The 16,946-nt window shown below is 43.2% G+C and overlaps 1 protein-coding gene across 5 annotated transcripts in view; it reads right to left on the reverse strand.

The window, feature by feature from the left end:
- The window catches only part of gbf1 (golgi brefeldin A resistant guanine nucleotide exchange factor 1), a 104,563-nt gene that overhangs the window by 2,912 nt on the left and 84,705 nt on the right, over window positions 1-16,946 (reverse strand). For 3 of the 5 annotated variants that reach the window (XM_075481972.1, XM_075481964.1, XM_075481945.1), the window contains 7 exons: window positions 14,029-14,249; window positions 11,716-11,866; window positions 11,138-11,268; window positions 10,943-11,044; window positions 6,622-6,735; window positions 6,313-6,490; window positions 966-1,154 (listed from right to left, as the gene is read on the reverse strand). In XM_075481972.1, the coding sequence (XP_075338087.1) occupies window positions 966-1,154; window positions 6,313-6,490; window positions 6,622-6,735; window positions 10,943-11,044; window positions 11,138-11,268; window positions 11,716-11,866; window positions 14,029-14,249 (1,086 nt within the window). The remainder of the gene's footprint in view (window positions 1-965; window positions 1,155-6,312; window positions 6,491-6,621; window positions 6,736-10,942; window positions 11,045-11,137; window positions 11,269-11,715; window positions 11,867-14,028; window positions 14,250-16,946) is intronic. The other 2 variants (XM_075481982.1, XM_075481955.1) reach the window with 1 other exon arrangement.

Genomic DNA, 16,946 nt, shown 5'->3' on the forward strand with positions numbered 1-16,946 from the left:
GCTTTCATAAGTCAAACAATGACCACATTACATAGCATTTTATTGCTCAAGTGCAGCACGAGTCTCATCACAGTCGTATATAGGGATGGGAAATGATAAGATTTTTACGATTCCAATTCCATTTCCGATTCTGCTTAACGATTCGGTTCTTTGTCTTTGTATTTGGAGAAAAAGCACAACAAACCGGTCGATTAACATCAACTTTGTTTAGTTTAGAAGTAACACGAGTCATGACCTCACAAACCCAACAACGGTGAGGTCCACATTGGTCTATCATGGCCTGGGTAATTTAACTCTTCCCTGCTCTGGTGAAAGGAGAAGCTGGAGGTAGAGGTGAACTGGGGGTAGTACCACCAGCCTCTGGCTCTGAGCCAGTCAGGCTCTGTCTCTCATGATTTCATCTAAATGTAATGCCTGAGAAGGCATTCATTTAACCTTAACCGTTACTAACAGCAGGTTTTACAATCAGGCAAATGGCGCTAACATGATAGGCAGTGTTTGTTAGTTAGTTAGTTAGTTAGTTAGTTACCTACAGTGTTAGCCGAGGACATGCTAACGTTGCTAACGTTGCTGGGTTCAGATTCACCGACGTTAATCATTCATTCATAGTTATTGCATGTTGGTAGTATTTCCTCCCTTTGGTGAAATATTCACTTTGCAAGTTGCCCTGTTGTCGTCTTTTTTAGGGATGTGTAATCAAACTTTCGAGTGTTTGTACCGCTTGGGCGCCATGTTTACTGTTGACTGCTGGCTGCACTGGACTCGCCACACAACGTTGCGTGGTGACGTCATTCGCGCCCACTGGAATCGATAAGGGAATCGTTTGCAAAATCGCCAAACGATTCCAAGGAATTGAAACACTGGGAACCGGTTCTCAACAAGAACCGGTTCTCGATTCCCATCCCTAGTCATATACGCAGAGAGACCCACGGTGATGGTGGTGGAACAAAGGAAGGTTTATTTACCGTTGGTGCTGGCTGCTGGAGGCTCGTGGGGTGATTCTGGGCGGCTGGAAGTCTGAGTCTCTGCAGGAGTTACCGGGCCTGGGACCGGAGAGGGTGGCTGAGCCAGAGGTGGAGACATCGGGGGAGATGGAGGCCGGACTGCTGTGGGTGCTGGCTGCACTGGGTCTGTTGGGGGATTGGGCACCGGATCTAAACACAAGGATGATTCATTCTAAGAACGGCCATCACAGCAGATTCAGAAGCTGAACACACAGCTGTTGTTGTAGTGAAGTAACAAATGAGACCCAAAGACATTCTTTGAAAAACTTTTCCCACCTTTTTGGTGCTTTTCTTATAGAATAAGTGAGTTGTATAAGTGTGAACCAAATACTTTGTGGAAGCACCTTTTGATTTACTGACTTAATTCAGTATGTTTGGGTGGAATTGTGTCAGCATATCCCACTTTTATTTGGCAGTATGTGCCTGGCTGGCAGACAGCGAGGGGATCTGTGTGCACGGCCCTCTTCAGGTCACCCCACACAGGCTCTGGCTGCCATGCTTTCAGTTTTTTCTGGTGAAACTACACTTTTGTTGATTTTAATGTATGTTTGAGGTCTCGGTCCTGCTCACACCAGAAGGTTTTGTGCTGAAATGAAATGAAAAATACGTGATTTGTCCAGAAGAGAAAATCTTTAGTTGCAGTACTTTTTTTAATGCAACAAGCTTTCATTAGAAACATTTCCTGCTGCTGGCAGGAAGGACCAGGACGGATCTTTCTGTTTTTGCATCACAGCTGAAGAAGCCTTGAACGGATCACACTCGATGTTATGAAGAGGATACTCAGTATTCTTCATTATGTTCACTAACTTGTACAGCAATCAGCTCCGGGACGCTCCCCAGCACAGAGACGGCTTTCTTTATCAGTTTGTTAGGCTTCTGTGACTCTCAGACTGCCCTTTCCATCCCAGTCCTTTGAAAAAGATGTAACATCTTGGTGCAGACATTGTATTTCTTGAGAAAGCTAAGGTCCTTCAGTCTGTTATGTCCCTTCTTGTAGACAGCCTCAGTGTTGCATTTCCATTCCAATCTGTTGTCCAGCTAAACCTCCGGGAATCTGTATTTCCCAGACTATAAGTCACACTTTTTCCATAGTTTGGCTGGTCCTGCAACTTCTATATCAAAATATAAATGATCTAAAATGTTTTTAAATGTTAATTCATACTGACTGACATAAACCAAGGAGTAAACATTGTTATCTACAGGACACTGTAGGCTTGTTATAACTATATGCTGCTCCTGTACCCCTGAAAAAAGAACTGAAACATTAACTTAAAGACAGCTGAGAAAGTCTGAACACAAACAAAAAGAAAATCCTATTCTGCAGGTTACAAACTGCAGGTAGTAAAATATGCAGCCGGAAACGGTCATGGAGCAGCCGAAAGAAAGTTTGGAGTGAGTGAGAAACTTGTGAGGGACTGGCGAGAAGCAGAGGTTACTCTTACTGCGATGAAGAAAACAAAGAAAGCTAATCGAGGGCTGAAAGCAAGATGGCCGGAGCTGGAGGAACGAGTCCACAGGTGGGTGCTGGAACAACGTCCTGCCGGGAGAGGCTCATCAACGGTGCAGTTACGTCTCCATCCCTGGTACTTGCCAATAGATGGATATAAATGACTTTGCAGGCGGGCCTTCTTGGTGCGACCGCTTCATGCAACGCAGCCGCCTCTCTATCAGAGCACGGACACCGGTGTGTCACAGACTGCCGGCAGACTTCCAAGCCGAGGTCGACAGTTTCCGTGAGTTCATTGAAAAGCAGGTAACGGAACACAACATGTCACAGGATCATGTTATCAACACGGACATGGTCCCCCTCACGTTTGACTTCCCCATGGGCTGAAGTGCTATTGCGTAGCTGTATGACTTAAGCCAAATTCGCACGGGATAAGTATTACCTATGGATCACTGGTAATTCGCAACTACCCCCGCACCTCTGTAATTTTTTGTGGTGCATTCGGACGGGACAAGCAAAAGTCTGTAATTTACTGAAATCACAGACATCATGAGCGGATATTCCGTAATTGTCGTAACTTCCTGTTTTGCCCCGTTGTACCTGGTTGTACACATAGGTTGAACACACAGGTGTGCGTTCAGACGGGACTTAAATTACCACAGGACGTCTGTGTTTCGCCGAAATACAGTAGGTAATTCGCGGCGGAATTATTACCCCACAAATCACGGACATGGCGCATTCGCACAGGACTAAGAACTCAGACATTCTCCGCAATTATTCCGAATTACGGGGGGTCCATAGGTAATACTTATCCCGTGCGAATTGGGCTTTAGTGTGTTACGTTAACACCTATTCAGCCTGTTGTTCTGCGTGCTATTGTGTAGTTGAATAACTTGCCTTTCCAGATTAAATGTCTGTTCTTGGATTTTGTGAAATGCATCAACTAATAATTATAGCATCTTATAGTCTGGAAAATACGGTAAATATATTGCTAAGTATATTCATATGAGATGAGGGGATTGTTGTCAACTCCCTGTGCTCAGCGTTTTGTCCACCACTGATTTTACTTGTTTCTCTTTATATTCTTTTATGTATTTTTAATGCTTCTTGCACTCCCTGCTGCAATGCTTTTATTTTATGTAAAGCACTTTGAACTGTTTGTACATGAAATGTGCTATACAAATAAATTTGATTTGATTTGATTTGATTTGATTTGATTTGATTTGATACACCCACCAACTGCACAGTCATCAGTATTTCTGGAGATGACAGGACTGTGAGTTGGACTGAAAGTCGGAGGTGCACAGAGGGAAGAGAAACAGTCCCCCCGAGCTGCTCCTGTGATGCTGGCCACCTTCTCAAACCCTTCACACACTGTGGTCTGTTTGTCAGGTAGACAGTAATCCAGGGAGCTGTGAAGACAGCAACCTGTGTTTTCTGGAGCCTCTTCCATAGCGGTGCAGGCTGAACTGTATTAAAAGCACTAGAAAATCTAGTGCTTTATGTTCTATGTTTTTTTGTTTTTTTTATGTTTATGTTGTATGCTGAGTGTGCGAGTGCTGTATGTTATGCAGTGATTGTTGGAAGCCCAAGACAAATTTCCCCCTGGGGACAATAAAGTACACTCTACTCTACTCTACTACTACTAAAATCAAAGAACATGATTCTCACAATGCTTTGTGCAGATGAGGGTGGGCTCGCTGAATCAGGTAGATGGCCTCTTCAACACAAACCCCAGGACGGTACGCAAACTGCAGAGCGTCCTGAAAGGTGTCCACTCGCTTATTTAGGTGAGCCAATAACAGTCTCTCCAGGACTTTCATCACATAGGATCAGGGCGAATTCACTGGGATTTGGAATTGTTCAGAATTCCCTCCACCCTGACTAAAGTTCCAGCTGAAGAAAAGCAGCCCCCAGGAGAGAACTTCCACAACCATGTGCTCGGGATGTCCCAATCCGATCCCGTGGTTTCAGACTCCATCGAAATCGGACGTTACCTCTCGATCAAGGATCGGATATATAGCCCATCTATATCTGTATATTTATTCTAAATATTTATTTTTTTATCAGAACTATAATATTTAAAAACAAATGGGAAAAAAATCACAGCTTAGTATTTCCTGTTATGTGGTGGTACAGAGTCAGACCGTCTCAACCATAGACATGATATACGTAGACGTCTCACAGACTGACGCTGCCTGTTGGAGCTGACGTATCGGCGCGGCCGCCATCTTGGATGGGTCTCTAATGCCTCCACATTGCATTTCGACTGAGGAAGGTGTATATCCCCAACCACAGCAATCATAACTCCCCGAATTTTTATGTCTCTGGTCTCAGCTCCACACAGAAACAACGCAGCGGCATGACGTCACTTTGCTGCCGTAAAGCAAAGCAGAACACGGCAGCAGCTTGAAGCTGGGGGCCGAATGTCCGCGGTGTGGGGGTATTTTAAAGTGGACGACAAAAACGTTGCGATTGCAAACTGTGACATATGCAAACTTGGGATTTCAAGAGGTGGCAAAGACATGGCTAACATCCTTTTTTTTTTTTGTAATATTTTTTTGGGGGGCTTTTTATGCCTTTATTATAGGACAGTGAAGAGAGACAGGAAGCAGGGGGCAGAGAGAGGGAAATAACACGCAGCAAAGGGCCGTCCGATGCGGGATTCAAACCGGGGCCAGCTGCACGAGGACTATAGCCTCTGTACATGGAGCGTCTGCTGTACCCACTACGCCACAGACCGCCCCATGGCTAACATCCTTGATGAGAACAGGAACAAGCTCAAACCTGACAAGGTAGAGATGTTGGTTTTTATCAAGAAAAATGTACATTTCCTTCTGTGAAGCCAGAGGAGGAGAGGAAGAATTAGGAGTGCAGTTAAAGCACATTACTGCCTTACTTTAGAACACTGGGGCACTTTATTTGCTTCTTTGTTTACATTCCTGCCAGGTATTTCAAGTCGAGCTGCTGCTCATTTTTATATTAGACATTGTTGCACTAAACTCCAATGTGAAGAATTTGTTTATTACTGGATGACTTTTTTTGTTCAAGCTACCTCACAGAAGTGCTGTGTTTATAAGTGTTAAATGATAAAATAAGTGAAGAAAATAAAGAATCAGGGACGTCCTGGATCTGGTTCTTCGCTGTTCTTCATTTTTTTTAATGTACTGTAGAGTATCGTATCGGGACTCGGTCGGAGGCAAAAGAACCTGATCGGGACATCCCTAGTTTCGACCTCGGTGTCATATACAGTAACACATTTTCCCGCTTTTGGGACACTTAATGTATTTTCTTAGCAAAATTTTGCTGAGCCAAAAGCTTTTCTTGTGACAAAAGGCTCCCATCCTGAAAACCTCCCCCAGAGTCCAGACATATGGAGAATACGGGAGGTTGTTGTCACGTGTAGCACCAAACTTTCCAGGAATTCCTGCAACTCCTTTAGTGCTGCTGTAGGCCTCGTGGCAACTGAGCTGTTTTTCTCTCGTCGGTTTTGGAGGGATGTCCAGTTTTCATTAACATCACCGTTGTCCCATATTTTTTTTGTACCCTTCTCCTTTTCTACAGTAAGATCCCTTTGACGCTTTGTGAGCTCTCTGCTGACTATGGGTCCTGCTGAAGGATGGAACTGAGTAAATGTAAGTCAGTGTCACTTTACTTTCAGACAGTATTTCAAGATAAGCACACTTATAAAATATTTTTTTCCTGACTTGTACAGGTTATTGGTGCCATTAAAAGGTGGAAATAGTTTTGCAATGATTTAATCTTGTGGTCGTGTTCTTTAATATTCCAACAAGCTAATATTTTAACAGGGGTGTGTGTACTTTTTGAACTCTTCTGCATAATAAGAACAGTGCTGAGTACCTGGGATGACCGTCTGTTTGAAGAGCTCCTCCCTCAGGTGAGGCAGGAAGCAAACAATCCGCTCCCAGGTTATTTCCCACAGGTCTGAGTATCCTGTCCGGGAGTCGGCACTGTGGAAAATCCCTGCCGTGTCCATCACCAGCAGCATGTTCTTTAGAGACTCTGGGATTGCCTCCAGCTACACATAGACACAAAGTCAGGGAGTCGTTCAGCTCCAGGATTTCACATCTATAACACCCTTCTTCACTTGTTGGAAGGTTTAGCTGTATTCACATAAATACTGTGTGTTAGTGTTGCCACCATCCTCACCAGTAAATCACTGGATCCTGCGTGCATGTACTTGTCCATGAAATCCAGGATGGTGAGCCAGAGGGCAGCGAAGGTGGGCAGGGAAAGCAGAGGAGAGAGGTGCTGGAGGAAGACCTGGGAGAACACAGACAATAAGCTCTGCTCCACCTCAACCCATTCCCCTTCAAATGCTGTGCAAAAAGAGCCTAAAGGGAGCTGTAACGTGTCTTGTATGTCAAATGGCAAATGCTACTTCTTTAAGAAATTCTTTTTGCACGACTGACCCACAGGTATTCTCTTAGTTCTGCAGGCTAATATAAGATGATAAAAGACTGTTCGGGGGCTTTGGAGGAATCATGTCAGTGTTGCCCCGTTGTAAAGCTAAGACTAGTGAAGTGCCCTTGACTTGGGGACTAGATATATGTCCCATGCAATCCAAAGGTTTCTCAACAGAGAGCTGCAGGAAAGAGAGCATTTAAAAAAAAACAAATCCAAAATCTTTAAAATAGGGCTGGGCGAGTTAACTCCTTATTATCGCGTTAACTCGTTAATTATTTAACGCCGATAAATATTTGATTGCGCATCAACGCATTTTTAAAAAAAAAAATTTAAATTTTGTAAAAGTCTGTTGCCGTCTGCTGCGGAACCGGAAAAGAAAGTAATTTGCGGATCCACCAAACATGGAGAAGGGTACGGAACTTTTACTCGGCCATTTTCATTTTAAAGTTCTTCCAGACGGCGGAGTCGACAGAACCAAAGTCATCTGTAAACACTGCCAAGTTGAATTGTCTTCTCAGCATAGTAGTTCCAGTCTAAAATATCACTTAAAGGCAAAACACACAACTGATAGCAGCAAGTCATTCAAGGAAACAGACAGTGGAGCGAGGCTTCTACATAAAAACTACAGAAAGATGCTGATGTTAAAAGTGTGTTGCACAACAAATGTTATGGCACTTTCATCCATATTCATTTCAATTCCATTCAATTCAAAAATACTTTATTTATCCCAGAGGGAAATTAAATGTTGATGTAGCTCAATTAAATCAAGGTGTTATTATAGATGCTGATGGCTGTGGGCAGGAAAGATTTCCTGTAGCGGTCCGTTTTGCATCCAAACTGAAGAAGCCTTTGACTGAAGAGACTCTGTTTTCTGATAACAGTCTCATGGAGAGGATGTTCAGGGTTGTCCATAATTCTCTTGATTTTATGCAAAATCCTTCTTTGCATTATTGTCTCCAGAGGTTCCACAGTCGTCCCCAGAACAGAACCAGACTTCTTTATCAGGTTGTTGAGTCTTTTTAGGTCCCTGGTTCTGATGCTGCTGCCCCAACAGATGACGCAAGAGGAAATGACGCTCTCAACAACAGACTTGTAGAAGATCTGCAACATCTTGTTGCAAACCTTGAAGGACCTTAGCTTCCTCAAGAAGTACAGTCTGCTCTGTCCTTTCTTGTAGATGGCTTCACTGTTGTGTCTCCAGTCCAGTCTGTTGTCCACATGAACACCAAGGTATTTATATTCCTCATCCACCTCCACTTCTTCTCCCATGATGGAAACAGTGTTTGATCTGACCCCGTTTCTCCTGAAATCTACAATCATCTCCTTTGTTTTGTTAACATTCAAGATGAGATGATTGTTCCCACACCATGCCACAAAGCGGTCCACCAGCTCTCTGTACTCAGCTTCTTGTCCATCTCTGATACACCCGACAACTGCAGAGTCATCTGAATATTTCTGTAGATGACAGGAGTCTGACTTGTACTGGAAGTCTGAAGTGTACAGAGTGAAAAGGAATGGTGACAGTACAGTCCCCTGTGGTGCTCCTGTGCTGCTGATCACCTGGTTAGACACACAATTCTTCAGTCTGACAAACTGTGGTCTGTTTGTCAGGTAGTCATTAATCCAGGTGATTGTTGAGGCCTCCACCTGAGTCTTCTGGAGTATCAGACGAAGCAGATCAGGCTGAAATGTGTTAAATGCACTGGAGAAATCAAAGAACATGATCCTCACAGTGCTGCCTGCTTTGTCCAGATGACAGTGGGTTTGTTGAAGCAGGTGTATGATAGCGTCTTCAACTCCAACTCCATGGCGATAAGCAAACTGCAGGGGGTCCTGATATGTGCTGGTTTGCTTACACAGGTGGGTCAACAGGAGTCTCTCCAGGACCTTCATGATGTGGGATGTCAGGGCAACAGGTCTGTAGTCATTGATGACTGAAGGGTGAGTTTTCTTTGGTACCGGAACCAGACAGGATGTCTTCCACAACAGTGGTACCTTCTCTTGGGTCAAGCTAAGGTTGAAAAGGTGTTGCAGAATCCCACAGAGCTGCTCTGCACAGGCCTTCAGGACTCGGGGGCTGACACCATCTGGACCTGCAGCCTTGTTCCGGTTCAGTGTCTCCAACTGCCTCTTCACCTGACTTCTAGAAACAGAAAAGAGGGAGGGGGAGGCAAAGGGGACAGCAGCATCTCCTGATTTGGTTGAAGACAAACTAGTGGAAGCAGAAGAATCCATGACTGAGGTGGAGGTGGAGATGTTACAGGAAAGCTGTGGGTCAGAGGAGGGTGGGATGTCTCTTTGGCTGGGAACAGGAGGGGAGGATGGTGAGCTTGTTCCTGAACTGAACCTGTTGAAGAATGTGTTCAGCTCATTTGCTCTGTCCAGACTTCCATCCATCCGATCCTCCCTATGCTTGAGGCCTGTGATCTTCTTCATTCCTGACCACACATCTCTGATATTGTTCCTCTGCAGTTTACTCTCAAGCTTCTTTCTATACACCTCCTTGCTCTCTCTGATCTTGACTTTGAGCTGCTTCTGTATACTCCTCAGTAACTCCCTGCCTCGCTCCCTAAAGGTTCTTTTTTTCTTGTTCAATAGTTCCTTTAGCTCACTGGTGATCCAGGGTTTGTTATTAGGGAAGCATCTCACTGTTCTGGTGGGGATGGTGTTGTCCACACAGAAGTTTATATAGTCAGTCACACACTCAGTCATGGCATTAATGTCCTCTCCATGGGGCTTACAAAGAGAAATCCAATCGGTTGCATCAAAACAACCCTGTAAGGCTTCTTCAGCTTCTTGTGACCACTTTCTAACAGTCCTTTTTGTGACAGGTAGTCTCTGGACAAGGGGTTTATATGCTGAACAGAGAAAAACAAGGTTGTGATCTGATTTTCCCAGGGGAGGTCTTGATTTGGAAATGTATGAATCCTTGACATTTGTGTAAAACAAATCCAATGTCTTGTTTTCTCTGGTAGAGCAGCTGACAAACTGTTGAAAAGTTGGCAGTGTAGCAGAGAGTGAGGCATGATTAAAATCACCAGATATTGCCACAAAAGAATTGGGGTGTTGTGTCTGTATCTTAGCAACAACGGAACTGATGACATCACATGCAGTGTCGGCAACAGCTGAGGGTGGAATGTAAACAGCCACCAAAACAACACTGGTGAACTCTCTTGGCAAATAATATGGACGAAAACTGTCCTGGGTGACACCATCTGTTGTTGACAAGCACTGCCAATCCACCCCCTTTCCTTTTCCTGCTACTCTTTAAATCTCGATCTGCTCGTACAGTCAGGAAGCCCGGCAGAGAGACGCTGGAGTCGGGGATATGATCCTGTAGCCATGTCTCAGTAAAACACATAATGCTACATTCCCGATATTCTTGCTGAGTCCTTGTCAAGGCTAGAAGTTCATCCAACTTGTTAGCTAACGATCTTACGTTGCCCATGATGACGGATGGCAGAGATGGTTTGAACTTCTTCTTTCTTTCTCTCCTCTTTGCTCCTGCTCTGCATCCACGACGCCTCCTTTTCAATTCCAGTGGGATTTCTGGCTTCAGTTGTCGAATTATTTCTGGTTTTCCAATGTTAATCAGCTGCTCCCTGTTGTAAACCACCCTGTTGCTATGGTTATGCATCATAACAAAAGAGCAAAATATACAAACGTATTGGGAAAAATCAATCCAGCTGCACAGCATCCAAGGCAGGAAGGAACGGTTGTCCAAAAAATGCAATTTCTTCCAAGGAAAAACAGGAATGAAATTTAGAAAAAAAAGAAAATCTCAATGTGAGGTACAGAGCTACTCCAACGTGCTGCCACCCTCAGCAGCGCATTCTAGAAATGCAGCACATTTAAAATAAAACTCAATGCTAAAAGCTATGCACTACTTTTGAATAAATTTTTGGATTCTGCGTACAAATGCGATTAATCAGGGAAATCATGTGATGAATTAGATTAAACATTTTAATCGTTGCCCAGCCCTACTTTAAATGACAGATAACTTCTAAAACTATGTATGTGCTGGCTGCCGGCAGTGAGTGCTGCGGGGTGTGTTGCTCTAAACCTTTGACAGCAGTGTGCAGGCTCTCATTCTGGTCTCTTCCATACCACCCACATCTGCGGGGCTGATGTTGTCCAGCAGCTTCGTCAGCAAGGGGAAAAGCACCTGCAAACACACTCCATCAACTCACTTCTGAAATCTAGGGGGTCATAACTGACTGACTTTCAGAAGAGTAATAACTGTCTTTGGGATTCGAACCTTGTTGAAGCAGGACTCCCACTCAGTTGCATCCAGTGTCTGCAGGTCGTGCACGAGCAGCGCTCTCTGGAGGTAGGTGAGGGCCTGCATGCGGACCTGTCGCCTGGCATCACAGCACAGCCAAGCAATGCCTGGAGAAGGAAACCAACGACATGACAGGCGTGAGCTACAATGGAGATCCAAACTCCCCCCCGAGTCTGATCAAGCAACAAAGACATTCAAGCCCCTCAATATCTGCTCACAATTCCTTAAAAAGTCATTTCAAAGCAAATCTTCAAATGCAGAACACATGTATGTATATGTATATATTTGATGTTACGCTCATGTTAATGAGGTTATGACATTAATAGTGCTCAGCAGGACATGTGGAGCAGGGCATCCACTAATGACTTAGAGATTGTTAATTCTTTGTATACCTGATTTGTAACAGTTTGTAAATGTAAAATTAATCAAAAACATCATTAATCTACAATTGGAAATTTCAGACATCAGATTGGTAACTGCTTCTTTTAATAAGAAAAACATAAATGACTAAAAACGTAGCTATCCATTTACAGTGTTGTGTAATGCTGGCTTACCTTGTAGCAGGGGGCACCAGCAGCTAGTCCACAAAGTCTGCGAGTCGGCCTCAATCTTCTTCCCTGACGCCTCCAGATGGCGCTGCTCTTCTGCCCAGGAGCTGTAGATGCTCGCTGCCCGGGTGTGCAAGGTGTGCATCAGGTCTAACAGCTGCATGGCCACAAACACCAGTGTCAACAATAACAAGACTTCTGATTTTCTATGAACAGCATCAAGTGTTGTATGATGATATGGAAAAACATCTTTAATCATTTAGTACCAGCAGCAGGATATGAAACAAACAATCACTGTAACAAACTGTGACGTTGACTTGTCTACACTTGACTGTGTATAATACAGTAAAGTGTTACACTGGTGTACTGCCCCTTATAGCAGTACACCAGTACATTGCAAAACTCAATAATACATCAATCTCAAGGAGGGGGATTATTTTTGTAGCATTATGATCAATATCATATGAGTCACAAGTCATTGTTAAAAGAAAAAGAGTCACAGTGCAGATTTATTGTTTTGGGCAGGAATAACCTTTAATCATGTCATACCAGTTGGTTTTTCCATTAAATCCAGTCTAATAGATAAGGAGCAGATTACTTTGGAAGCAAGCATCAGAACTGGAACATTGGGCCTCATGCAACAACCGTTCGTACGCACAGATTTGTTCTTAAGTCGTGCGTACGAGTGATTTAAGAGAATTTGTGCATTCACCAATCTTTTCGTATTTTACGTTTTCTGTCAGGTACGAACAGAATTTCCGAGTGATCCAGAGCTGTCGTAGGAGTTTCCTAAAATAGTCCGCTGTTATTCCAATCAAGTTTGCTTGACTAATGGATTGTATATTTAATTAAACCTAAATAAATATATACATTATACCCCATTATGATGCTGAAATTATTCTGTTTGACTTAAATTATGCACTAATTGAAGGTTAATTTGACTCTGTATATAACAAGGTCAATGGGAAGTGTAACGAGTGGCTGACTTGTTACTTTTGGATGCCTTAGCGCGTCAGGCTCTTGGAAGAGAGCGTGAGATGTCCTGCGGAGACAGACAAATGGCTGACATCACGTCGATTTCAGTTGTGTCTGCAGCAAGCTGCATATATGCATATATGTGAAGACAACTCCAGAGAGAAACATGCCGATCAAACCCAATTCCACCACGCGTCCAGGTCCTCACCACCCTTGGATTTTTGGCATCTGGAACCTTTCAGAGGGAGATTGGAGACAGATCGGGGGTGTCCCAGTCCTCTGTGAGTCATGCGCTCCCCTTGGTCATCAAAACTCTCATCAGTTTATCACCCATGGTACATCAGATTCCCATACACCGCTGTCCAACAAGTACAAATTAAGAGGGACTTACATGCCGTGGCTGGACTGCCAAACATAATCGGAGCAATAGACTGCACACATATACGCATCAAAGCACCTGTGCCTTTGTGGAGTGCACTGAGCTGAAGGCCAGGTGGGTGTGTCTCCATACAGCACTCGTAATTGCTTCCCATTTCTTGGCTTTAGCAGGTCCCGTAATTCCACTGCTGACTGCTAAAAATGACAGATTTTCCTTTCTGGATCTCTGAAAGCAGAACTTCAATCTCAGAGCCTGTAAAGTTATTCTTTTTGCACCTTGATGCCATTCTCATGACTCAACACTTCCTGGCACAGGAGCGAGGAAGCACTGCCTTATATGGTATCATTTTGGGCGTGGAGTATGCAAATCCACTATCCTCGTGCACGTGCACTTAAATACGCACGGGTGATATTCATCATTTACGCAGGTCGTTTACACACTTTTTCCGAAGTTAAGAGCGCTTGTTGAATCTGACGTGGCGTGTTCGTATGAAGTTGAACGAAAAAAGTGAGAGAAATTTAGAATAAAAATACGAAAATGTTCTTGCATGAGGCCCATTGAAGGTTAGACAAGAAGTTAGTGTGCAGAACATGAGGAAAATGAGGATTAAAATACAACGGTATCATTTAGAAATCTTTAACCTTAGATTACCACATAGGAAAAACACCAGACAGATGAGACACTGTCAGGAAGGGTGTAATGTTAACGCTCCAAAGGACAGCTTCAAAATGCCATATCACATCTACAGTTCCAGCACCAGGTTACACCCATCCTAAAAGTCCCTTTGGTACTCAGTCATGGTTTCTCCAAAACATCTTGATGCCATAGTCACTTTCTATAGTGGTGTAGAAGCATTTTAGCGTTTTTTAGTGACGTGGGGGGGGGGGGTTGAATCAAGATGCTTTAGAGACAATTGGACTTAAATGGAGAAAAGGTAGAAGGATAAAGAGGGTTATTGTACTTACATCCTGACTAACCTGTAATGACACCGTGTGATAGCTGGCCGGGACACCCTCGTCCTCCTCCTCGTCGCTGTGGGAACGTGATGGACGCTGGCTGAAAGCTCGGCTGCCACCCCGTCTCATGCTGCCCCCACTGTCCTTCTCCCTCCCCCCTGCCTTCTTCCTCAGCCGGGACTTGGAGGAGTCATACTTATGGGTCTTCTTCTTGTCATGGTTGCGGTAACCTGGGGACGCAAATTATTGGAAAATTAAAAAATGATTCTTTTAGATCTACAATCGTCTAAGAGGCAGCTTTGTTCTGAACTGTGCTGATGTCAGCTGGATATTACTTCATACTTGGAAAAAATTCCAGTAGTTTTGATCGATGATCATCACATTGATTTGTCTTACAGAAACCTGGCTGCAGCAGGACAATCCTCTTAGCATCAATGAGTCAACCCCTTCTACTTACTTACATTTTCAGTCCTTAATCAAACATTAGCCATAGTTTTTCTGAGTGCCTGACTCTCACTTTTTCACACTCAAGTGAAAATACTAAAAACATTTCTACTGGTTGTTGTCTTACATCCAGCGGACCTCAAAAGTTTGGGTCTGAATTATTGAAACTTTACTCCAACAGAAGTTGATCATCTTGTTTACAGCTTCAGTGCATATCACACAGAACAATGTTGCTCCTTGGAAACAGAAGGTAATAAGTCAGAGAGGGCGGTTTCCTTGGTTTGAGTCACATGTGGATATTTTAAAGCAAACTTCAAGAAAGCTTTTTTTTTTTTTTTCCAAATTAGAAAAATTTCAGGGTGGTCAGTGGCGTAGTGGGTACAGCAGGCACCCCATGTACAGAGGCTATAGTCCTCGCTGCAGCTGGCCCCGGTTCGAGTCCCGCATTGGAAGGCCCTTTGCTGCATGTCTTTCCCCCTCTCTCTGCCCCCTGCTTCCTGTCTCTTGAACTGTCCTGTCCATTAAAGGCATAAAAAGACCCAAAAAATATATATTTTTAAAAATTAGAAAAATTTAAATTCCTCTAGAACAGACGGTGTATTAACTCATCAGAAAGCCCTTCACGAAGCTGCTGATTATTTACCGTTGATAGATTGGCTAACTGTAAAATTCAGGATAGAATTTAACTCACTTCTCCTCGCATATAAAGCTCTTAATGACCAAGTTCTACGTAATCTGAAACACCTGAGATATTTCCCTCCTTGAACACACCTAACTCAAGTTAATGGGCCATCAAAATGCTTCTGAAGAACTTGATGACAAGCGGATGAGGTGATCCAGAAACCTTACAACACATAATAAGTCAATAATGTTGTTGAGTACTTTGAAAACACCTGGAAAGTTCAGATTGTTGACAGTAGGCAGCAAGATTCCTCCTAACATCCAAACATCAGCACGAAACTGGAAAAAACACAAGGCGATCTCTAGATAAAAGTCCCGTTTTATGTTTAATGAAAACTGCTATGGCCAAGTTAGACATCTGCCTTTGGTGCAGCTGTTATGCGCTTTCTTCAGCATAATAACATACAACAACAACAAATATAAGAAAAAAAACCCTGATAGAAGCACTGACGAAGACTTCGTAAGTGGTTTATGAAACCATCACAGCATAAATGTGTGTAAACGACCAACTAATTACACGCTTCGATCGTCAAAACAACCGCAAAGCAATTGGACAGATCCAAAACTTGAAACCTGCTTTATAGAAATGATTTGAAGTCAGACCACAAAAGCTCAATAGAGTAATAACAGGTTTGGCACTTTCTATTAGTAACCCAAACATAATAGCACCATGCCTCAGCCATGAGCTTTGATCCCATTGCTTTTGTTCATCTGTGTACAGCATGGATCCAGTGGCCTGAAGCACCAGGAGAAAATTAAAAGGCTATCAGCTGTACATAAAAGAAAAGAAGTGCACCGCTGCCATTTCACAAAGTTAATCCCTATCGTACTGCAGGTCACAAACAGCAAGAGGAGGGTTGAATAAAAGAGGGGGAAGATATTTGGGGGGCAGATGGGGATGACAGGCACAGACAGGAAGAGGAGTAAGAATGCAGGCATGACATTGAGGTAGAAACACAGGCACAATACAGACAAAACGGACTAAAGGGTTCTGAGATTCCTAAGACAAAAATATCATGAATGTGGTGATATGGAAAGCCGGTTCTTGGCAATAAGATCAAATGAACAACGTTCATCCAACACTGTACAGAAATAAAACCTGAAAACTCTATGAAACTACTTACTAAACCCGACAACATCACAGAAACCTGTTTTGGTTTTTTTTAGAAGTTAGTCTACAGAAACTCAGACATGTGCGCAAATGATTGTGATTGTCAGCATATTTAAAGAATATGAAATTAACCAAAGTAACCAAACAGATTCAATTAAAAAGGAATTGGACAAAACGACCAAAGATACAATTACAAAGCTGAAAAATGATTAAAGCCTCGGACCCCCCAGATGGATATGTAAACCAATCTTATACAGGACTACAAGAAAAATGATCACCACTCTTGCTGAAAGCGTATCATTATGCATTAGAATTTGGCCCAGTGGCTCCATCTAGGAGAGAGGAGACCATAGTAGTCTTACACAAGGATCCAGTAAAGGTGTCAGCCACATAGACTCTCATTGAATAGTGATAATAACAGCTATACTATATAAAAAAAAAAAAGTAGGGCTGGGCAACGATTAAAATTTTTAAGCTCATTAATCACATGATTTCCCTGATTAATAACGATTAATCGCATTTGTACGCAAAATCCAAAAATGAATCCAAAAGTAGTGTATAGCTTTTAGCATTTGGTTTTATTTTAAATGTGCTGCCATATGAATGAAAGTGCCATAACATTTGTTGTGCAAACACAGCATCTTTTTTCTCTGTTTTTTTGTGTTGTTCTAATGCACATAAAGGATGTGAA

This window comes from Odontesthes bonariensis, chromosome 2 (assembly GCF_027942865.1).
Source record: "Odontesthes bonariensis isolate fOdoBon6 chromosome 2, fOdoBon6.hap1, whole genome shotgun sequence".
Lineage (NCBI taxonomy): Eukaryota > Metazoa > Chordata > Actinopteri > Atheriniformes > Atherinopsidae > Odontesthes > Odontesthes bonariensis.